Raw genomic sequence first — 22,888 nt, 5'->3', positions numbered from 1 at the left:
CTATAATGCTCATCTGATGTTGATACCTGAGCCCGCTTCGCGCTCAGCGAGCTTTGTTACAGTATGTGCGATTGCCACCTGGGTCATTAAAACACTTGTGGTCACCATCTTGGGGCATCAAATACTTCCGGTTTTGCTTAATGCTTGGTTTTTCAGAAACCAGTCAAGAGTGCTAGAAGGGGGTTGCCTGTGTTGTCTTTACGTTTCTACAAGTAGTCCAATAAAAAGTTTCTTTCCACCAAAAGCTTTGAATTTGTTTGAATATAACACTTAAACCACACTCGGTGCGCTGTATTTAATTCCCCCCGCAATGAGATATTTCAGTTCAAATGCATGTGGCTATTGGGACATCAAATGAACAACGGGGGTACTTCGTCGAGTTCTGTTTTCCTAAATCCAAGTCAAACCAACACGCTAAATCCGACCGCGCTCCCTTGAGGGCATTGGACATTTTTCTGGAAAATCTGCCGTTTCAAACGTTTCTGGAAAGCCCGCGTCGCCGGTGCCGGCCCCGGCCCCTGCTCCGCTCCCTGTGCTGCCCTACGCACGACGTGTACTGTCTAGCCAGTGCTGCCGCAGCCCTCTCTCTAGGCAGGCGTAGGGCCATAGCGCTGTCCCTGGACCCTGTCGGGTGGATCCGTCTGGGGGGAGAGCTGTGCAGGCCTCTCCCGAGCCGGTGAGACTCGCTCGGCGCCGGCTGCCCCTGCCCCCTGCCCGCGCGCCTCGCCGGGCCCGGCGCTCCGGCCGCACGCGGGCGCGGAGGCAGACGCGGATACGGGCGGGGCCGGAGGGAGGCGGGCGTCGCCCCGCCCCGCCCCGCCGCGCTGGCTCCGCCCCCGGCCCCTCCCCCGCCCCGCTGCCCCGCCGAGCGGGCCATGGCGTGGGCCGGGGTGCCGCGCGTGGCCGTGGCCGTGGCGGCGCTGGCCGTTCTGGCCGCCCTCAAGTACCGGCAGGACGCGGAAGCGGCGCGGCAGCAGGTACCGGCCTCGGGTGCGGGGCAGGCGCGGGCCCGGCCTCGTCCTGCGCACATCCGTGCCCCCCCCCCCGTGCCCCTGAGGGATCTTCTCGGCGGCCCCGCCCCTTTCTTCTCCCGGCGCCCTCCGTGCCTCAGTTTCCACGGCGGCGCGGGGCGGGCGCAGGCCGCCAGGCCGGGGCGAGGGCCCCGCGGGCGGGCGCCAGGCCTCTCGCGGGCGAGAAGAGCCTGGCGCCCGTCCCACGTGCAGCGCGTCGATGCCAGGCGGGTGCGCGCGGGCTCCGGAAAAGTTGGCGGGGCGGGAAGCGAGCAGGATGAACCGGGGTCCCGTGAGGGCCCCGAGCGCAGGGGGCTCCTGGCACGCCCGGGACGGGGACCCCGAGGAGGCGGCGCCCACCGCGTCGGCGCGCCCCTGGGCGGCCAGGGCTCCTTGGCTGGCTTGTATTCGGGCGGGTCTAATAAGAGACATCGGATTTGCCCAAAGAGCCTCGTCTGGCCAGGGCAAGAGCTGGCAAGCTGGAGACACGGCGGTGCTTTTCCGACAAGCCCCGATACCAGAGACCGCGGCCAGAAGGGTGAAGGCCTGCGCGGGCTCGAATTTCTCGGGCCAGCTTTCAAGGTGACCCGCAGAGGGCAAAATGGCCTTTGCATCCTCCCTTGCTGCTGTATTGTGTCTCTGGGAGGTAGCAGGTCTTCAGCGGATGTTTTCGAACACGAATTCAGGTCTGGAGCAGTGATTCTCAACCAGGGCGCTGCCAGGTCTTTTGAAGGGGGCCCTGAGAGGTGAGGAGAGGAGCCTGGACAGTCTCCGATCCCTCTTGCCAGACCTCTGCAAGGAAGTGCGCACCATCATGTAGAGATTAGTTCTTGAACTTGGGTGCTGCTCAGTTCACAAAAGTCACGGAGAGGTGCCTCGAGTCCAGCAAGGCTGGGAACGCCTGGCCTAGAGGGACTCTGCAGGCAGGAGCCGTGAGTGGTGCCAGGTGTGGGGAGACGGGGCGTGATTGCAGAACTACAGGAATTCCATCAAAAGGGGGAAATACGACAGTCGCGTAATAGGAGGATAGATTTTTTTTCCCCATCAAACCCATTAAAGTAGTTCTTATACGTATGCAACTTAGGTGACTTCTGCCATACTTGGGAGAAAGGATGTCTTTGATGAATGGAAAGTCAGAGAGTAATGAGTATCTTCGGGGCAGGCAAGACTCATGGGTGTGTCTTTGGACATCCAGGAAGGCTCCAGCAAAGGCCCATCTGTCTACGTGGTCCTGGGATTCCTCGGGGGCAAAATCCCTCTTTGAAATAGACCTTTTTAAGCCTTGAATGCAGAGCGCAAGAGGCTGAAACAGGGCACCACCCCGGTATGTGGAAGGATGTAACCCGCGAAGCTGAGTGCAGAGGGGACTGCTCTGTCCCTTCCTGCTTCAGTGGGACATGCAGAGAGGGTCGAAGAGGATTTCCACTCTGAATGTCTTTTCGGAGTCGCTTTGCATCAGACATAGCAGGTCTTACTCGCTGAATCCTTCAGGCAGAGGGACGATGGCGGAGACTGGGTCGGACGCAGCCAGAGATGAGCGTGATATCTGAGCAGCTGAGCGTTCATACTGGGGGGGAGGCTTTTTTATCTTCCTTTTAGTCTGTTTAAAATGTCTTCATTTTCTCTTCCTTTAATAGCACCTTTTTACCTTAAATGACCAATAGAGGCTTGGGGGAGCCTCCAGCTGCTCCTGCTGTTTCATTTGAAGACTAGGGGAGCTCCATCTCTGCCTCAGGTTCTCCACCATCCATCAAAGGCAGTTATTATTTCTGATACTGCCTGTTTTTTTGAACCTTGAAAATAAATCTTGGTTCTTTTTTCTCTCTCTTTTTTGTTTTTGTTTTTTTGCATTCTGTAGAGAAGCAAAAAGGCACAAACCTGTCATGTCCATTCCCCCACCTTTTTTTTTTTTTTTTTTTTTTTAAAGGTTGTCTCTACTCTTCCTTTGGTTTCAGATTGTCAGGACTGGCTTGTGAGCTATATTGAAAGCCTTGGTAGCTTGCTCCTTCGTTGTTCTGGAGCATCGTCTCCAAGAGGGCTGAAGTGCTGTTCTATCCCTGGATGGTGAGGCCTCCTATGCTGTGTCTCTATTAGTATTTCTAATGGGACCAAGCTATCCCTATGCTGGTCAGATACCCCCTGGAAAAACACCTGTCCAATCCCAGGTACTAGCTTTGCCGGAAGAGCAGCTATTTTAACCCTCGTGGCAGGGAGTGCTTTTTGGAGCGGAGGGGTGCCCATTTGTACCCCAATGCCACATATGTGCGCCCCAGCTGGCTGATGGCATGTGACGCACGTGACACTATAGCCCCTCTCACAGGTCTCAACTCCCTTGGATTCTGCCCGGTTGTCGTTCAAAGAATGAATGCTTCTTTTAGGGGAAAAAACATGCAAGGGGCCCCAGGAATAGCCCAGGCTTTCCTTTGTACCCCAGCCGCAAAGAATCCCATAACACACCTGTAGGATCCTGAGTACAAATCAGCTTAACAGCATGCCAAGTGAAGGAGAGCAGGAGTAGCAGGGGGCACTGCCGGTAGCCTGGGACCGATTAGGTAATGCGTGTCCAGGTGATCTGAGCAAGCGGACCATGCCGCACAGGGTGAAGGAAGGTGAAACCCCCTTGCTGGTCCTCCCCAGTCGGACCTGGGAGGGACCGTCTTTCCTGAGTGCTTGACTAAGATGCACCAGCCAAGAACCAGAGAGGTTTTTGGTGCCAGCGGGAGAAGCAGGATGCCCCAGGCAGGCTCACCGCTAGCTGTGGTCCAAGTCTGACGGTGCAGAAAAAGGCAGGGGGTGGGGACCCTACAAGCCTAGTACTGTATTCAAATTGGGGAGTGGAAGGGATCTTTCCTGGCCCCCACAGCCTGGGATTAATACAATACAAACGGGGGAAACTGCTTGTCCCATTGGCAAACAATGAGATACCCCTCGGAGCATGCAGCTTGGGGAGGGCTCCCACCTCTCTATATTTATAAAGTCAGATTAAATTCTGGTGTCTGCAGCATCCGAACAGGCAGAAGCTGTGTTGTGTTGTGCCCATTGCAGCATGGGAACCAGAAAGGCTCTTCAGCCGTCGCTGTTGGCCCGGAGTCTCGTGAGGCCCAGATCAGTGAAATTTTTGACCTAATAAGTTCAAAGGGAAAACAAGACAGAAAGGCGCAGAGGCTGGCGGGGGTTCATCCAACTGGGGAATGCCTGCCCGGAGCTCCGCGGGTGCCATCTGCCCTTGTATGATGCTGTTTATGTTTAAGAGTTTCCCCAGCTCCTGGGTTAGCTCCCTGCCAGAAGCCGGTCACGCTGACTTGCAAGGTGGGGGCACGTTTGAAATGCCTGGTGTGTTTTTAGAAATACTTCCGAATGCGGTGAAACTGGCCCCGAGTTGGCTGCGCCGGTTGCAGGAGCTCGTGCGAGCCATGCCCGGGCAGCACCGCAACACGTTGTGGTTGCCTATTTGCGTGTAGCTGCACTGTGGGCCCTTCTACAGGGAATAAAGTCATGATCCTGTCTGGCAAAGCCCAGGATAGCTTCAGTACCTGGATTAATTCACTGCTCATTCCCCTTCCAATCCATCATTCCCTTATTAATATTCTAGCTCTGGCCCACCTTCTTCTCATGAAGGGGCCTTGACTGGCCCAGAGAGACCTGCCTGCCATGCTCTGTGAGTCCAAGTCACCAACTGGTGCTTTGCCAGTTGTTTGCCTTGCCAGGGTGGGGGGGTTTCTTTCCTTCTCCCTTTTTCCCTCTACCCTGGAAGTCCCCGAGTGCTGCTTTGGCTGCACTTAACAGGAGCAAAGCCTTCCAGGCTGCATTAGCCATGTTTCAGGCTGGCAGACAGCAGATGGAAAATAAACGGGTTCAGGAGCTCTGGGGCTGCTAATGGTGCTGCAGGCAGTGGAGAATAAACAAAAGAATAAAGACTATTTATTCTGGGTCCTGGAGGCTTTGCTGGTGGGGACTTGGCCCCATCTGTCAGCGTGGTCTTTGATGGGCGAGCCAGAGTCTGCTGCAGAGTGGCAAGGAGGATCAGGGCTGTCTGACCCTCTCCTTCCCTTCCCCATCTTATCTCCCCCTCTCCCCAGCATCCTGATGCTCTCCTTCTGCCTGTGTTTTGTCTCTCTTTTTCCCCCCGTGCTCTGAATGCAGTGGAGAGGAACGGGCTGGAAGAGCCATCTGTTTAGGTCTCTGCCAAGTGACAGTTGCATTTCGGTGGCACCTTCCACTGGAGATTCTCCGCATGTTTTTCTGAAATGAATTAGGCCTTGCACACTGCTCAGGGGAGGCCCGAGAGGGCTTGGCTCAGGACAGATGTGACTTTCAGTCATTTGGAAGGGGGGAAAGGAGTTACCTCTTGGACACATGAATTGGCTATTTTACATAATGGTTATTTCTCTCCAGGCCTGTATTGGAATAAGTGAAATGGCTGTAAATTCAAATGCTAACTCAAGTGGTTTGTGTCAGTGTGTGAACAGCCTATACCAGTATAATTTAATACCTGTGGCACTGTTATGTCTGTCCACACTCTTTGTGTCTCAGTGTGGGAAGTGAGGCACGGGGTGGTTGGACCTGCTCCCCCCCCCCGAGGCTACGCGCTGTCTCACAGAGCAGAGGAAGGAACGTTTGAATTCTGACTTAACCTGGCAACATCCCTTCTTAGGGGCAAGGGACCGAAGCTGTCATCCCACCCTGCTTTGCTTATGAGATCCTGGTTTGGTTCTAGATGGCCACCATTGACACCCAGGCTGTGAATGTTGTTGGGTTGTGGGCTTTTTATTCCTTTTCTACCAATGTACAAGGGCTCAATTAGTTTTCCCTTCACTTGTGTGAAGTGAGTCTTTCATTCAGATAATCACTGCCAAGCTCTGAATAGGATGTTGGGTAATTAAGGCAAGTCACCATACCCTGGGTAAGATGCCTAGCTATGAAAATAGTTCCCTGGCATTTGTGGGAACGCATGAATGAATGAACCGATTCTACCAAGTTAAGAGCGGGTGGGGACTTGCTGTGGAGCAGCCGGTGTGTGCTAAATGTCCGTGCACCTGGTCTTACCCTATGTCAGATAAAAGTTAAGCCACAGTAACTTAGCTCTCAGTGAAACAGGGCAAAATTAGCATGGTTTACTTTCCCCTTCGCTTGCGGCAAGAACAGGCACACAGGTGATTAATGCACAGCGACTGCTAAATGCCCAAGCCCATTAACTCTCTGTAACTTGTTCATTTGCCCATGACCAACAGGGAGCCTACTACCTGCAAAACACTTTCTGTGACGGCCTCCACAATGCCTTCAGCAAGGGATGTTGGGGACAACTCCAAAAGAGAGGAGGGAAAAGCTAGAGCAAATGATTTGTTGTGAATCGTGCAGCCAGATTTAGTTTTAATACACTTCCGTCAACAGTTCCCAGACACTAATCTTTGCTGTCAATAGAGCAAGGTATTGCCAGTGAGCATTCGTCTGTGCATTGGACAGCTCTGTTTGTAGTTGTTAAAGATGCACAGTAACTCTTGAGCTGGGGGGGCCTAAATGAATTTTGTAGAGCAGCTTGAATTAAGACTCTTTTGCCTCTTATTTCTCACCTAGGAGACAGCTTTGAAGGCTCTGGGAAATGAGGGCCTTTTTCTCTTCTCCTCCCTGGACACTAACAATGATCTGTACCTGAGCCCTGAGGAGTTCAAGCCAATAGCTGAGAAGTTAACGGGTAGGTATTGACCTTGAAAGGTCAGCTGTGCAGTGAAGTGGATGGACAGTGAGGATCTGAACATAACATGTATGCAGTGGCTTTCATTACGTTTTCTTTCCCTCCTGCCATTCAGGGGTTAACCTCTACAGTGAGAAGCCGCTAAGCTGTAAGTGTTTTTGGAAAGGCTTACGTGTCAGACACTGCTTTCACCAAGCACGGTCTTTGTCAGACTGATGCTCCCGGTGCTGGACTAGTAAAGCGCATAAGTTACTTTTGTCTGGAGCGTAAAAGGGATTTGGGGTGGGTGAAGGCAACTGATAGATACAGCTCAGCGCTGGTGAGGCCAAGCCCATTTGGGAGTCACTGGGCTCCATTCATATTTTGCTCTGCTTGCCTCTGATAGTGGTTGAGCAAGTGCCCATTTGGAACCTGCATCCCTTTGTAACAAATGGTTCTCAGGGAAGCCAAACAGCTTGAAATATCATGGCGATAACACACGGGTGGGTTTAAACTACAGTGAAAATACCCAGTGTGTTTGATCCTGCTGTACTGAGCTGGCTGGAGTGTGTATATCGGCTCCTGGCTAGATGGAATCGGAATCAGACCAGCTCAGCTGGGTCATAGGCTTTATACTGCTCTCAGCGAAGGGGCGATTCTCCTTTAAAGCAAGTAACAGAGGCCTGTGCTATTTGAAGGAGGTGGATCTGAATTCTCTTAGGGCCACCGAATGCAGCAAAGCGACAGCTGTGAGGTTCTTGAATGAATTTGCTCCGATAGTAAACGTATAATCATCTCATCATGGGTTGCAGGGGGTGGGGGAAGAAATAACCCAGCTGTTAAATGATTGTTGCTTTGTTTAGGTGTTACTTCTGTCTCTGAATACGAAGAGGAAGAGACACTGGATCCCAGTGGGGAGATGCTGTCTGTTGCTGCTAAATTCCAGCCCTTGCTCATGGAAACGATGACGAAGAGCAAAGACGGTTTTCTAGGAGTAAGTGCACAGGATGCATGTGAATCGGTTTCTCACCAGCACCCATGCAGCTGGCTCTGGACATTGGAATAACCTCAACACGAATATGTTGTGTTTGTTTTTAGGGTGGTTCTTTCTATGACCAGGGATCAGACTAAGCCAGAGGCCATTGGCACATTATTTTGGCACTTTTGCTAGTGACCTCACAAGTTTTTGCAGTACCTTCCCCTTTTTTATACTATGTACGTACTTCCAAAGCTTATGCACTGAAGAGGAACCTCCCATGTGTGGCCTGGGCATAATACTCTCAGCTGGAATTTGCAAAACTGAAGCTTCAGCTCTGAAAAGTCCCCTTTCTCAGAGGGGGCGGTTACACTCCAGACACCGTGTTTATATATGGCCATTTCTATGCTGCTCATCACTATGATGAGGCTAGCTGTTTTATTTTATTACTAGTTATTTTGTCAGAAACTTCCAGCTGCAGTGGAATTGCTAAGAAGCCCTTGATTGTAGGCAAAGTTTTGGATAGACTCTGCTTCCCTTCTCCAGACAGCTGACCCCTGTGCACCAGTTTGTATCCATCAGCATTGCATATGGCAAAACTCTTCAAATCCTCCTGCGTCCTCTTCAGCTGTTCTGATGCTCTTGTTGCGTTTGCAGATCTCTCACGTTGCTCTGTCTGGGCTCCGGAACTGGACTGCCCCAGCGGCCCCGGTGAACATGATGTTTGCCAGGCAGTTCAAAGCTTTTCTCCCTCCAAAGAATAAGTTGGAACTCGGTGATCCCTGGTGGATTATCCCTAGCGAATTGAACATCTTCACTGGGTACCTTTCTAACAACCGGTTTTACCCTCCAGCCCCCAAGGGCAAAGAGGTAAGAACGCCACCTTCTCCGAATCACAGTCTGCCTTCTTACCCAGGGGAGGTGCATGGCACGGGGGCTCTTCTGTGGTGTTGAACCTTGTGCTTTTCATGTATGTTTTTTTAAGAGCTCTGGAAGTGCAGAGTGTATAGAAGAATTATTAAATACACTTAGCCAGATTTTGAACGTGCCAGGGAGAAGTGTAAGATGAGACATCTCAGTCAGATCTAAATTGTCTCGATTGTTTAATCCTCCTGGCTGTCTAAATGGGTAGGTTTTGAGCTCTGCTTAGCAGAAATGTGTGTTACAGGTGACTGGTCTCACGTCTGTTGTCTTTGATTCTCTCCACAGATCATAATCCACAAACTCTTGAGCATGTTCCATCCACGTCCATTTGTAAAGACCCGCTTTGCGCCTCAAGGCGCTGTGGCCTGCATCCAGGCAAGCAGTGAGTTTTACTATACCATAGCATTCAGGTAAGAACTCCCAGGGGCTGCAGGTATGTGCAGGGGGAGGGAAGGAGGGCAGAAGAGGCAGGGGTGTTAACTAGGAGGATAGGGCATGTTTTCAGTTAGATCTACATCATTCTTCTTTTTAGACCAAGTCCCCTTTCCCCATCAAATCAGAATGGAAGTGACAGATTTGAGGATTATAAATTTCTCAAATGTTAGTTTTTGTAACTCATCTGTGGGGTAGAAGAAGGGTGTGAAAGGACTTGGCAAGTAAAAAGGTCTTGACCTCATCCTCTAGACAGCCAGAGACTAGGGGAAGGGAGAAGGCAGGAGGCTTAAAGAAGCCAACCTGGCAGCAGGTGCTGGTGTACTTGAATGCACCCCAGAAGCAGAGTGAGTTCAGGGTTGGGCTATGTGTTCACACACCCTCCTTGCTACCCTATATGTGGAGCTGATGAGGAGATAGACCACTCTCCCAAGGCCAGTCTTGCAGGAAGTGGCTGTTAATGTGCGTTACTCCCTTGATTCCTGTAGATGGTGCCCATGGGCCTTTGTACACGCCACAAAATTGGTCTTTAAAGCTGCTTAAAAGCCCTTATGCACCGCTTTAATGGCGTTGCTGTTTACACTGTCGGCAGAGTATTACGCATTAATGGCCCTGCTGTTTATACTGTCAGTGGCGTATTGCGCATTAAATGACTTTTTTGGATGTAGCAAAATAAAACACCTCCGAGAGGCAGATAAGGGTCAGGCCTGACCCTTGTGTACACATCACGGGGGTTTACTTTGGCTTAATTCTCCCTAAATTGAAGCAGTGTTCTTAAAAACCCATCGCTTCAATTCAGGGAGAATTAAACTGAAGTAGACCCCTACAGTGTGTACAAGCAGCCCATGCTCCTAACTGTGTAGGAACTGTTGCCCTGTAAGCAAATCCACAAGACTTAGCAACCTCCCCTTTCCCTCTGGTGATGGCCTGAACTGAAAGGGGAAGGTCTGGTCAGTCACAGGGTGTAGCAGTGCTGTAAGGATAATGCTGCTTAGGAGCATCTGGCTCCTCAAACAGCTTTATGCTGCATACGGTTCTTTTCTTGTCTATGCTGTGTAGGGCCTTGAATGGCTTTTTTCACCTAACTGTCTGCCTTTCAGAAGTGCAGCACGTGACGTGACAACCAGCAGTCATGTCGACTTTGCTTTCTCCTCCCCGTGGTCCCTTGGCCATAGCTGGAGCACGCAGGCTCACTGCTGTTTTCCCATTTCAGGATTCATGCTGAGTTCCAGTTGAATGAGCCTCCAGATTTCCCTTTCTGGTTCTCCCCTGGCCAGTTCACAGGACACGTCATCCTCTCCAAAGATTCTTCCCATGTTCGAGAGTTCAAGCTCTTTGTCCCAAACAACAGGTACAGGCATTCTTCCTTGTTTATACACTGAGGAGAGACCTGAGATGTGTTACAGCGTGGAACAGGAGTGAGAGCCATGGGGATCTGTGATTTCCCCCTGCTCCATGCTGTGTGTGCATGTCACAACTAGGGAGTGTTACCTGGCATTTACGGTGACATCTCTTGCCTGAAGGTATCCGAGTGTATTGATTGCTCAAACCAACCCCTCCATTCCCAACTTATGCACAGGGGAGACAAGTGACTCACCCAGACTTGCAGATGAACATGTCAGAAGGAGGTTGAACTCGGGAGACCAAGTTCACTGTGCCAAGCTTTGATCCTAGGGAATGCTATCCTACCTGCACACAATGCATCCTTTACCACTTGACTGGACATTCAAAAAATAGATTTACTTTTTGAGCTCTAAACATAGTAAGGGAGGAGAACTCCTTTGAGATTGGAGTGTACACTCTGGACCCATGGATTCTGAAGCTCACCAGCTTGGACTGACTTCTTTCCCCACCCTTATCAAGTCAGCACTGGTGAGGCCACATCTGGAGTACTGTGTCCAGTTTTGGGCCCCCCAATACAGAAAGGATGTGGACACATTGGAGAGAGTCCAGCGGAGGGCTACAAAAATGGTTCAAGGGCTAGGGCACAGGACTTATGAGGAGAGGGAACTGGGCTGATTTAGTCTGGAGAAGAGAAGACTGAGGGGGATTTAATAGCAGCCTTCAGCTACCTGAAGTGGGGTTCAAAAGAGGATGGAGCAGGACTGTTCTCGGTGGCAGATGACAGAACAAGGAGCAATGGGCTCAAGTTGCAGCAAGGGAAGTTGAGGTTAGAGATTAGGAAGAACTTTCTCACTAGGAGGGTAGTAAAGTACTGGAACAAGCTACCCAGAGAGGCTATGAAATCTCCATCCTTGAAGGTTTTTAAGACCTGGCTAGACAAAGCCTTGGCTGGAATGATCTAGTTGGGAATGGCCCTACTTTGAGCAGGGGGTTGGACTAGACGTTACGTCCTGAAGTCCCTTCCAACCTTCATTATCTGTGGTTCTGTCACTTTATCTCCCGTGCTTGTTTGGGGTTTTTTTTCTGCTTTTTGATTTTTTTAAAAACCCACAAACAACACCACTCAGCTTACTTTACCTGTGTGCAAGGCTTAATTACTGTTTGTAAAGCATTCAAAGAACTCCAGATAAAAAAACGTCAGATGCACATTGGCCTCTTTAATTGTGCTCTTGCAAACCTGCATTCACAGTGAATGTCTGGCCAGCTTCTCTTGAATGAGTTCCAGAGAAGGCTCAGCCTGCAATTCGAGATCAGGCAGCAGCTATAACTTGCAAATGCAGAAGGCAGCAGGACCATTTCCAGGTCCAGAAGAACCATCAGATGTTCGTGTTGTATTAGACACCTCCTGATGTTTCACATTTTGTGATAAGCCCTTTGAAAGTCCAAATGAAACCAGCTCCACTGTTGTCCATAAAACTGAGGAACACATTATTGCAGTAGCAACATGTTTTTAACAGAGCCATGGAGAACTCTCTGCCAGCCAGAGCCTTGAATAGACTGAACACATATGCTCGCATTTACCATAGCGAGCTGGTTCTGTTGCAGCTTAGAAGGTGGCAGGAAAGGGGGGTTTCTCCACCTGTGTCTTGGCACCTTGGGGTTCACAGGAGCCTGACTCATCTGCTTTGAAATGCAAAGCTAACAAGATTTCCAAGGCTAGTATTCAGCATGTGTAGATATATGCTCTCTGGGAAGCAGCTGGCAGCATTACAAGGGATAAAAAGCTAAATTCTCACTCAAACCGTCATGGGCCAAGACCGTTCTGTTGGAATGTTCCCCAGGCAACTTGCAGCTCTGCCTGCACATTTGTTCCAGGAGTTTTTAGCTAGTACAAAAAAGTAACGTGCAGCAGGGATGGGATTTGCAGTCTCAGGGATTGGGAAGGACGCTTCCCTCCCCTGTCCAAAAACTCCACGCACCCTTAACTGCTTGCGTGAGTCCTGCTGCTCTTCTGGACAATCCTTCAATGAGGTCCATTATTTATAGAGCTCTGTGGAAGCCTGCCGGCTCACTTCCATGGAGCTCTACATAGAATTGGCTCTTGGGATCTGGGACGCAGGCTTGGATCCAACTGAGGGACGGTGGCTGTTCCTCAGGTTCTCGTATCTTAAACAACTCCTGTGATTGAGAGCTTTTCATGCACGGTTCTTAGACATGGCTTATTGTAAATGTGCTGGTCTCTTCTTCCAGGTCCCTAAACGTTGACATGGAATGGCTGTATGGGGCGAGCGAAAGCAGCAACATGGAGGTGGACATTGGTTACCTCCCTCAGGTTGGTAGCAATGTACTTGGCTGTATGTGCACACTTGTGACTCACCAGAATATATCCCATGGCAGCCCTGTAGCACTCGCTTCTGCTGTTGCTGCCAGGGCTGCTAGCACTCCCCTTGAGTGCTTGGACGTGAGCCTAATGTTCCCAGCTTGCCCGCAGAGCACCGTACAGAGACGCTGCCCATGGCTGCCAACTCTCTTAACTGGTATTGTGATATGTGGTACTTTTGTCTCTGAGTCAGAGCTCCAGGAGTCATGTGATTTATGTAAGATCTTGGCTTTCATTAAAAATTAAAGTTAATTTCTGGCTTGGGTGGCTTTGGAATAATTCGGGAGCCTGTGTGCTGAAGACTTACAGCCCTGAGGGGAAATAAAAAAGTACATCATGCATTTGGCTTTTAGACATCCCCAGTTCTTTTTAAATGATATCTCATAACTCAGGGACAGGGGACCTACTGCATGATGTTTTTTCTTAATGTCTTGGGATTGGCAATACCGTTTCTCTTAGATCTTCTTTAATAACTAAAAATAAGGCTCATGACAGATCTCCCAAATCACTTAGGATAGACCACGCACTATAAACACGGCCTGGCCACTGCTTTCAGTAGAGAAGCTCGGTAACAGCCTTCCTATTTGCAGCTGCCCATAAAACTGCTTCACTGCCAGGGTGAATAGAGAAACATCTGTATAGTACTGCAAGTATGGCAAGTCCCAGAGAAGAGCTTGGGCATCTGGTGCCCTCAAATGTAAAATCTCCATGCTAAATCTTTGTAGGGGTAGCATCTCCGCTTTTCCAATCCAAACCAGTGCAACGCTGTGAGCGGTACAGAAATGTGGAGTTGGGGGAAATGTTTCAAATGTGTGCATGTCAATGGATTAAGCAGGGCTTGAGTGAACACTAAGAGGTGGTGTGCATGTTCTTTGCAGACAGATACCCTTGTACGTGTACGTGTGCACATGCACACACATCTGGGTGTCTGGGAATGGGTTTGAAGGTGGCGGGGCAGAGGGAAATTGGGGATGGTGCCTCTTCTAGGGACTGAGCTCTGTGCTCCTGTTGTAGATGGAGTTAGAATCAATGGGGCCATCCATCCCTTCTGTGATTCACGATGAAAATGGAAATGTGATTGACAGCAGAGATCCCACGGGGGAGCCCATCCAGTTTGTGTTTGAAGAGATAACTTGGCAGCAGAAAATCGCTTGGGAGGAAGCAGCTCAGAAGCTGGAAGTTGCCATGTATCCATTTAAGAAAGTAAGCAAAGCGCCTGCCCTGTTTCTTCTCCCGGGTGTGGTTCAGAGAGAAAAAGAGAACTGTACTGAGATGCTCTAGTCATCCTGAGGCCCAATAAAAGCTGTAGAGCTGTAGCTGGCTTAAGAGAGAAATGCCGAGGGACCCCACACAGTGCGTTGACTGTGTGTTGTAGCGCTTGACTTGAGCTTGGCAAAGCTGGACTGAGTGCAGTGAGGTTGGTCTGTGGTGTCTTTGCTCTAGAGATGAGGAATCAGAAGCTCAGAGAGGTTGGTCATCCAGGGTCGCCGGGAGGCGGGGATGGAGCTCAGATCTCTCATGGCTCGGGCTCGTTTAAGTGCAAGCTCATCTCGCCTTGCTCTTATCAGTCACCACTGATGCTATTTTGTAAGAGGCCGATAATGATGGTGCTTGAAAAATGGCTTCCCTTCAGTCTCAGCTGAACCTTGGGATTGTGCTTTTCTTATTGGCAGGCACCACATGAGCTGCTCATGGCTCAGCATCTCCAAATGAAAAGTGTGTTTGTGGCACTGGGTGACCCAAGTGATTTAATAACCCAGCAGCCATAAGAGCAAGTTGCTCCTCTGCAGCTGAGTGAAAGGAAGCACAAGCCCAGCCCTGGAACGGGATCTCCTCTGGGATGAGTATTTCTGTGAGCTGCCAAGGCACTAATAAAGTTTAGCTGCTTTGAGTGATTGGAGCCACCTCTCTGCAGCATCTTTTCTAATAAACAGGATCAACTTTTCTGGGCCTGTGAGCAAGCTGAGCTGGACAAACCCCTACCTAGTGCACACACGTGTAATGGCATATGTCCTCTGCATTCCTGTCAGGGTCTTTGGAAATCTCCCCAGAAGCCGTTTGCCGTTCTGTAGGGCAACTGCATAAATCTCAGATCTTTCTCAGACAAATTGTGCTTCGTGCCAGGGAACAGTGTATCTGACCTGCCCAGCCCCAGGCTTAGCACATACCTTTCTCCTGGTCATGTTCACCAGAGGATCCCCTCACACTCTCTAAAGTCAGTGAATGCACCATCTCGTTTGTCTGGAGCCTGGCAGGAGGGAAGTGCTCTCGTCTTATCTTGGACATGGGAGAGGCACAGAGAGAAGTGATGCAGAGCAAGTCAGTGGGAGAGCTGGAAACAGGCCCCCAGAGTCCTGGGTCCCAGTCGCTTGCAAGACTGGGCTCTGAATGGCAGCGAGGGGGGCAGTGGGGCAGAGAGGATTATTGTCCTGGAAATGCCGAGATTTAGTTGCTGTGCATTGAACCCGTGGAGGTGCACAGCTGGGTTTACATGCTGGTTCGGTTTGCATTGTGTGACACACACTGGGGCAGGCCCAGCCGTTCTGAACCTTGCCCTGTGTTTGTTGGGTTGCTTTGGTGTCGGGTTTTCAAACCTCTGCCCTACTTCCAGATTTCGTACCTGCCCTTTACACAAGCCTTTGAGAGAGCAAAAGCTGAGAACAAGCTGGTGCATTCCATCCTGCTGTGGGGCGCGCTGGACGACCAGTCCTGCTGAGGTGAGGAGCTGCCACCTTGGCTCTCTTTAAGGGGAGGTTCAGGGGATGCTACATGAGCAGCCAAGCCCCCTGCCCTTCCCAAGTAGGAATGCCTTGTCCAGGCTTCTTCAGGCAGTCGGGATCACTGGGAAAATGAACCGCAGTTGGCTGAGGTGATGCTGTGCTGGTGAGAACAGGTTGCATTAGAGTCACTGCCCAGCCCAGAGCCCTGCAGCACAGATGCATCTCTGCAGCGGGCCCAACCCACCGCAGACTGCAGTACCCTGAGCCTCAGGAAAGGTCTTGGCCTTGCATCTTGGTGGCGGGGAGCCATCTTTGCTTTCCTCTAGGCTTACAGAGCCTATCGCATTCTCCAGCCTGTTCCCATGCACTGCTCCCCAGCCACCAGATTGGACCAATGTAGCATCTAGAGCAGTGACCCCCAGAGCGCTTGCATTCAAGACCCCCTGTTGCAGCATTGGGGGGCTGCTGGGACAATCAGTCTGTCTGTCTCTGGCAGGTTCGGGGCGGACTCTCCGGGAGACAGTCCTGGAAAGTTCGCCCATCCTCGCTTTGCTGAATGAGAGCTTTGTCAGCAGCTGGTCACTAGTGAAGGAGCTAGAGGACTTGCAGGTAAGTGGTGTCCTGTCTGACTTCTGTGCCGATATGGCTGGTAAAGGCAGTTGCTTAACACCCCTGGGACCAGGCGGTGCTGAGGATGGGGTCTCTGGGGGGCCCTGGCTTTGTTCCCCACTTTCTGGGCACCCCTAGACATCTGGTCTCTGTGTCCAAGGTTCCTAGGATCTAGGTCTCCCATGTGTTTGAGATGCCCCAGAGCATCTACACTGCCCCACTGCCAGGTTTGGCACACGTGAGCCGGCAGGGGGCACTCAAACGTGCTCCACAGCAGCGAGGGTGCAGCGTAGACACTCCTTGTGCCTTGGTTTCCTATTAGTAAACCAGAGGCGACGGCACTCCAGTATCCCAGCTGCATTCAAGGTTGTGGTGAAGCACTCGGCCACCTGGCTCCCTTGTGCTACGTACACAGGCCAGCACTGCTTGTGTGGCACTGGCTTCCCTGCCTGCGTTCCTGCCTCCTCACCCCACTAATGGTAGCTTTTGCATAGAAATCCTAACAGCTGTGCATGAGGGGTGAACATAATAGATCGGAGTGGCGAATAAAATGCTGGCAGGTGGCTGGATGAGCTGGGGATGTGCTGCCTCTCTCTTCTCCTGGCTGAGGGCAGAAGATGCCATTGCTGGGGCAGAAGGGAGTTGAATTTCTGTCCACTCTCTAGCAGGATAATGTCCACCTGTGCTGCTACCAGCACCTGGCCTGGCTAGAGACAGAGCTCTTCCAGGGATGGGGTGGTCTTCTCAGCTTGCTGCTCAGCCAGAAGCCTTTCCTTGAGATGCACACTGTGTGCAGTCTGTGGCGTTCCCAGTCTGGCACCTTTTGGTAGAATAAAGACAATGCATAGATGGAGGCAAACTGAGGCGGCAGCTCAAGAATCCTCCTTTGGTCAGAGATACAGTGCCTGCAAAACCCCCCAGAAAGGGAGCTTCGCCTACTTAGCACTGGCATTTTTCTCTGCCTGCTCCCCCCAGTGTTGTGAGCTAGGAAGTGTCAGCTTAATTTGGAGTGCCCTGGCTTGCCAGATCTTTAGTGGATCACAAATGTTGATTGTTTCCTAGCCCTGACCATTGATCCAGACATCAGTGGGTCATAGAGATTTAATTCCCTCGAGAAAGCATACTGGATACATCTGCCATCGGACCTTTGCCAGCATCAATGTGACTGCAGGGGGTGCCATGGTAATGAACATCGGGGTGCCCCGATTGAGAGAGCCAGTAGGCCAGCATTGCATGCAGAACAGGTCCAGCTTTTCAGTCCTGTTCCCTCCCGTGTTTTCATGTGTATGTTGCATTTGCTCCCCCTTTCTCTATCTTGCTGGTCTTTAGCACATAATGCCCTTCTGGGGTCCTTTTTTACAGACCAAGAGAGAGAATGAATTCTACAGGAAGCTAGCAGAGCTGCACCTAGAGAAATACAACTTCCCTGTGGAGATGATGATCTGCCTTCCCAATGGAACAGTGGTACGTCAGCCACCCTCTGTCCTGGGTCTCTTGCTTTCCCATCCATGACCCACTTCCTTCGCATTCAGTCTTTTATCTCTCAGCAGATCCTGCGGAGTCTTGGGTGCCTAGATAGCACCTGGCATTGCAGAGTTTTTCTTGCTTTAAAATATATATAATCAGACTTAGTGGGATAAATAGCAGGAGTTTGGAGTGGAATAAGCCTCTGCTGACATGAGCCATTAGAGCTGCTTATAGTTACACAAGGAGAAATGCTGAGCCCTTACAAAGCCCTTATTGTTTTCCAAGAACCTGAGTGAAGGCTGAAGATGAACGTTTGCCAGGATGCAGTTTCAACTGTCTGCAAAGCCCCCAGCTCTGCTTTTGGCAATACCAAACAAATAAATATGATTCCATTTTATAGATGAGGACCCTGAAGCATAGATCTGTTCTTGCTGTCAAAATCAGGATCTGGATGCGTGAGTCCCTGCTCACCCCTCCCTCTCCAGCTCTCTGTGTCTGGGTTTGAAACGATCTGTCACACCCTGGCTGAGTGCCCGCTAATGGGTATTCCTCAGGCTGTGCTAAATTATGCTGTGATCTTTGGTTCCCTGTACTGGGCAGAGTTGAGGCTGGCCCTCTGGGTGTGCTTTCAGTGTGCTTGTCTCTCCAGCCGCCCCTTCTCAGAGATGGGACTTAACAATCAAGCTGGAACTTAGTGTTAGCTCCTCCACACCTCCCCAGAATGGCACCAAACCTGTGGACCCTCCACATTTCTGCCTTATCCTTCAAGGGCTTTGTGACAGGCACAGCTCCAAAGTGCTGCAGACAAACTCTGTGAGGGAATCTATGGCAGAATAACCCAAACCCAGATCCTGCCTCCTTGCCTTTACCTCTCTTCAGAGCTCTCTAGATTGTAGTCAGCATCTTCCAGGGAGCCCATTACAACCAATAGTTTCAGCCCCAACCTGCCATCAGGCTCCAATCTCAGGTCAGTGTGGCAGACTCCTTTTCTTACTCACAGCAGGTTCCAGCACTTTAATCCTTCCCCACCCCCTGTCTGGGTTGATCTTAGTCATTAGTAGGTCAGCAGACTGACTCCATTGTGCCCCCTTGGACTGGAGAAGTGCAGCAGAGGCAACAGCATTTGATGCTTGTTTTGCTCCAGCTAAGTGTGGGTGACAGTGCTGTCTACACCTGCTGTCTGCCTCTCTCCATGGGTGTCTCCTGTCAGGACAGCACTAACTCCTTGCAGCCTAGTAGTGCACACATGATGGGAACCAGACAGAGGTGCATGTAATCCTTGCAAAATGAAAGGGATGCTTTGTTCCTAATGTCCTCTCTAAGGAGCCTCTCAATAACAGAGTGTGTTTGAGGGTGCTGGCTCCTGTGCACAAGGACTCTTGTGTAATCCTACCCCTTCTGTCTGTGGCTGAACATTGCTTTTAAAAGCACTGGGTAATGCCAGCTGCCCCTGAAATCGATGGAGCTGCAGGTGCTTAGCGGTGTTGGAAAGCAGGCCATTAATCTCTCATGGCTTCACCCCATCTGTAAAATGGAAGCCCTGTTTCCTGTTTCTCAAAGGCATAATTCACTAGCAACTGCAAAGCACTTTGAGGTCTTTGGACTTAGCGAAGGGCATAAGTATGTTGTTCACCTGGTTATCGGCTAATCCATTGACTGGTGAACTGCCCTTACAGTGGTGGTTGTTTAAACTGTGTCTTTCTGTGGCATGCTTCCTTCCTCAGATTCACCACATCAATGCCAACTACTTCCTGGATATTACTTCTATGAAGCCTGAAGAAGTTGAGAGCAGTGTCTTCAGTTTCTCAACCAATTTTGAAGATCCTTCTACTGCGACCTACCTCCAGTTCCTGAAGGAGGGACTGCACAGAGCAAAACCCTTCTTGCAGACTTAAAAAAAAAAAAAAGGAGCAAGTCTAACTTTGGGAATTGTTAGAGCTTGGTTTTTGGCTAAGGTGGTTCTTCCTCCTCTGTGGAGTAAACACGGTGTGGATACTGAAATGCAGAAGATTCTAGGATGGCAGCCTTGAACTGAATGGTAGGGTTGTAGATTTTAGAACAGAATCATTTAAAAGGTTTTAATTTCTCTTTTTACATAACTTCCCCTTGCGAGTTTAGGAAACTTCTAGAGGAGCTAAAACACCTTAATTTATAAGCCTTTTGTGCATGTGTGTCACAGTCTGTATTACCACCCCTTTCTTTTGCTTAATCTTTACTCCAGAAGTTATGTCTGGTAGCACTCATGCTGTAACTATCCCGAGCGAAGACTTCAAACACTTGTTCTCCAGGGCCTGACTTCCTTACCCACCGTCCATACAACACTTGTACATGTCATGTGCTACTCTCTATGGACAAGGGTTGCAGAACTGAGCTGCCCGCATATGATACTTTCTACAAACATTTAGCATTTGGTAATGGTTCTCCTTGCTTCTGGAGCAGTTCAAATGAGTTGACTCTGATCTACAAATCATTGTGTAGTCTGGGTCCTGGCCTTTTTTTAAGGATCTCTGTATTTCCACATCTCTCAGCGAGGGCATCAGATAGCTGCTTAGATCAGTTTGGTGTGCCGTAAGACCTCTGTCAGGCTCTCACCTGAGAGGGAGATCATAGAGTCGACCTGGTGGAACTGGCAGTGGGAAATTTGTCATCAAAATATGTTTTCAGTGTTGTCCTGAGAGCCTTCAAACACTGAGACATCCTAACTTGATTCCCAGGTATTATTCATCCAGAAGACTTTGCATGTTGTATATAGCTGTACCTTGCTACCATCCATACTTTACATCTTGCATGTTTTATGTTTCCAAGTCCACTGAACAAGTGAACTCATCAGCTGCAAAAGATTTATTAGAAAGAGAGGGTTGAGTATCTGTCTCACACGTTAGCTGCTATAGAAATGAAGTGTTTTTTCCCGGACATCTTTGAGAATTGCACACAAGATTTTTTCCAAGGGTGAAGAATGAAGGAGACTTTGCCATCAAACTGTTGGTGATCCTTCTTCTCTAACAGTCTTCAATGGCTGCTCTTATTTGATCCTGCAGCCAAGAACTTGTATAAACATAAATTAATTAAAAAGATGGAGATGTCCTTTAGATAGCAAAATCCTATTACAGTCCATGGATATAACTATTGATTACTTGTTTTATCATCCCCTTGAACACTTACTGTCCTGTCACTGGGTCAGACAGAATCAGTGGTAAACAATCAAAGCAGCCAGTTGCCACAGCCAAATAACAGGGCTGGTGATGCTTTTTTTTCCCCCCTGCTCAGTGAAGCACAATTTAATCTGAAATGCACTCAGCGGACCAAACAAGATGAACAGCCCCCAAGGCCCCTGTGCTGTTTGGGATTCTTGTTTTCCTTCCTTCATGGGATGCATACTTCAGATTAAAAAACCAATCTGGTAGAGAGGTCTTTGTCCCAGGTCTGCTGTACTGCAGTGATTCGCAACCAAGGTATCTGGGCACCTTTGAAGAGTGCCACTGAGATGTGAGGAGATAAGCAGAGAGGCTCAGGCTTTTCCCAGACTGCCCACTCCCCTGGTCCTACTGCCTAGCCCCTCTACAAGAAGGTATGCCCTGTATTAAATCAGTTTTTTAAACAGGGTGCAGCTCAGTTCACAAAAGTTGGTAATAGGGGTGCCCTGAGTCTAAAAAGGTTGAGAACCACTGCTGTAGTGTGTTAAATAACCGTTGGGGTGTTTCTCAGTATTAGCTTTATAACTGTGTCAACCCTGTTCTGCAGGCCTCTGAAATGGTAGAAGGAAGTCACAGGATCAGGTCTGGCAGGTTTTTGACTGGCAATTGTGCCAATTATCAGTGTTTGTAAACAGTGTTATTGCCTCAAAGCAAAATCCGATCCTGACAATGCAAATCACTTTAGCTATTGATACTGTGAACCAGGCAAGCACTTGGTAGCTCTTATGCTAAAGGGGCTGTAGTTGCTCAAACTGGGAATTTCAGGCTATCTAATTCCCTTAGCCTTTGTTTCAGTTCAACCTTTCGGGTTTTACAGAACTTCGTTGGAAGCATTTTCATCGTTTATTTTTTCCCCCTCAATTCAAATAAGGGTGGGTTTTAGACTTCAGACCATTCCCTGTGTAAATATTACCATCCCAAGGAATTAATTCCACACTTCTGTTTTGGTGCTGCAAACCAGGACAGAAGGAAGTGCAGGGCCACGTCTGAACAAGCAGAGATTGTTTTAATCTTCTCCATGTGAAAACGCATTTAATAAAAGGAGAGATGATCCAGGGCTTTGTCATCAGTGACTGATGTTAAATCCTGAGAGAAGTACCCATAGTCCGAGTTTTTAAGTCTGCATTTTGCTGCCTGTCTCACTAGTGCTCATTTGAAGCAGGGGTAGCCATCAGTCAGTGCGATCATGTCAGGGCTGCATCCCAGTGTGATGGTAAATCACTTAATGCCTGTGTTCTACCCACTGCTGCGCTACGGTATCACCAGGCACCTCTGGAAAGTAACCGTAAGTCATCAGGGAGCAGTGCTGGCAACTCCAGGATACACTTAGTGAGCAAAACCTTACAGGTAGGGTGTACGAGCTTTTGGGTTGACAAAAGGTAGTCAGTTCCCAAAACATTCCCTTTGAATTAGGACCAAAAAAAAATAGTTCTGTGGTGACCTGAATGGCTGTTTTACATTGCTACATCTCCCTCTAGTGTCCCCAAATGCCAATTTTTTCCACAAAAATGTGTCACTTCACTACAAGTGTAAGCATTTCAGGATGGCTTTTGTTTCAGAAATGGACAGAATTATTCCAGCAGTTTGGACTGTTCAGTGGGTCTCAACAGAGCAGGAAGGAAGTGTTTCTGCTATTAATCTTCTAACAGTAAAGCTACCGGAAAGACCTAATCACTGTTCACTTACTGCTGGGTAACAGTTGATCTAGTTGCGAGAGGTGAAGCCGTGTTTTACACTTTTTTAATATGCACCGAACACTTTCATATTTTTGCTACATCATTCATAGGGTTTTATAGGCTGTTTTAGTACCACTGAAGAGAAGGAAGGCAGAGAAGTTTTCCCCCACACCCACCCCGTTAGCTGTTCTTCATGATGGTCTGACCTTAAATCACGAACGGGTCAGGCCTGATGTTTGACAGCTGTACATCAGGAGAAAAACATCTTGTACCCTCCTCTTCTGGGGCTCTTTGGATCACTGTGTTTATAGTTGATTTTCCTTGAGAGACGGCTGTTCTCTTGCTGCAGGGGTCTCGCAGCTCTTTTATACTCTCTCGCACACCGAGAACTCGGGGTCACAAAATAAACTGAGTACCTAGTAAGTTTCAAACAAGCACAAGGTGGTTCTTTTTTGCATGGCGTGGCTGAACGGGCGGGACTCGGT

General features: G+C 49.6%; 1 protein-coding gene across 1 annotated transcript; it reads left to right on the top strand.

Annotated features, from left to right (window-relative positions):
- The first annotated feature begins 820 nt into the window (after nucleotides 1–820).
- SELENON (selenoprotein N) lies at nucleotides 821–22,837 on the top strand. Its single transcript, XM_090057192.1, has 12 exons — nucleotides 821–977; nucleotides 6,585–6,702; nucleotides 7,545–7,675; nucleotides 8,315–8,527; nucleotides 8,867–8,991; nucleotides 10,227–10,364; nucleotides 12,608–12,689; nucleotides 13,752–13,940; nucleotides 15,349–15,454; nucleotides 15,954–16,066; nucleotides 17,429–17,530; nucleotides 19,258–22,837. Exons 1-12 carry the CDS (start codon nucleotides 876–878, stop codon nucleotides 19,426–19,428), a joined length of 1,590 nt encoding a protein of 529 aa, XP_089913318.1. The 5' UTR covers nucleotides 821–875; the 3' UTR covers nucleotides 19,429–22,837.
- Nucleotides 22,838–22,888: the final 51 nt, after the last annotated feature.

The sequence above is a fragment of the Crocodylus siamensis genome, chromosome 7, assembly GCF_052110815.1.
Source record: "Crocodylus siamensis isolate JL-2025a chromosome 7, ASM5211081v1, whole genome shotgun sequence".
NCBI lineage: Eukaryota > Metazoa > Chordata > Crocodylia > Crocodylidae > Crocodylus > Crocodylus siamensis.
The sequence above is the reverse complement of the archived record's forward strand: the minus strand, read 5'-3'. Positions and strand labels throughout refer to the sequence as shown.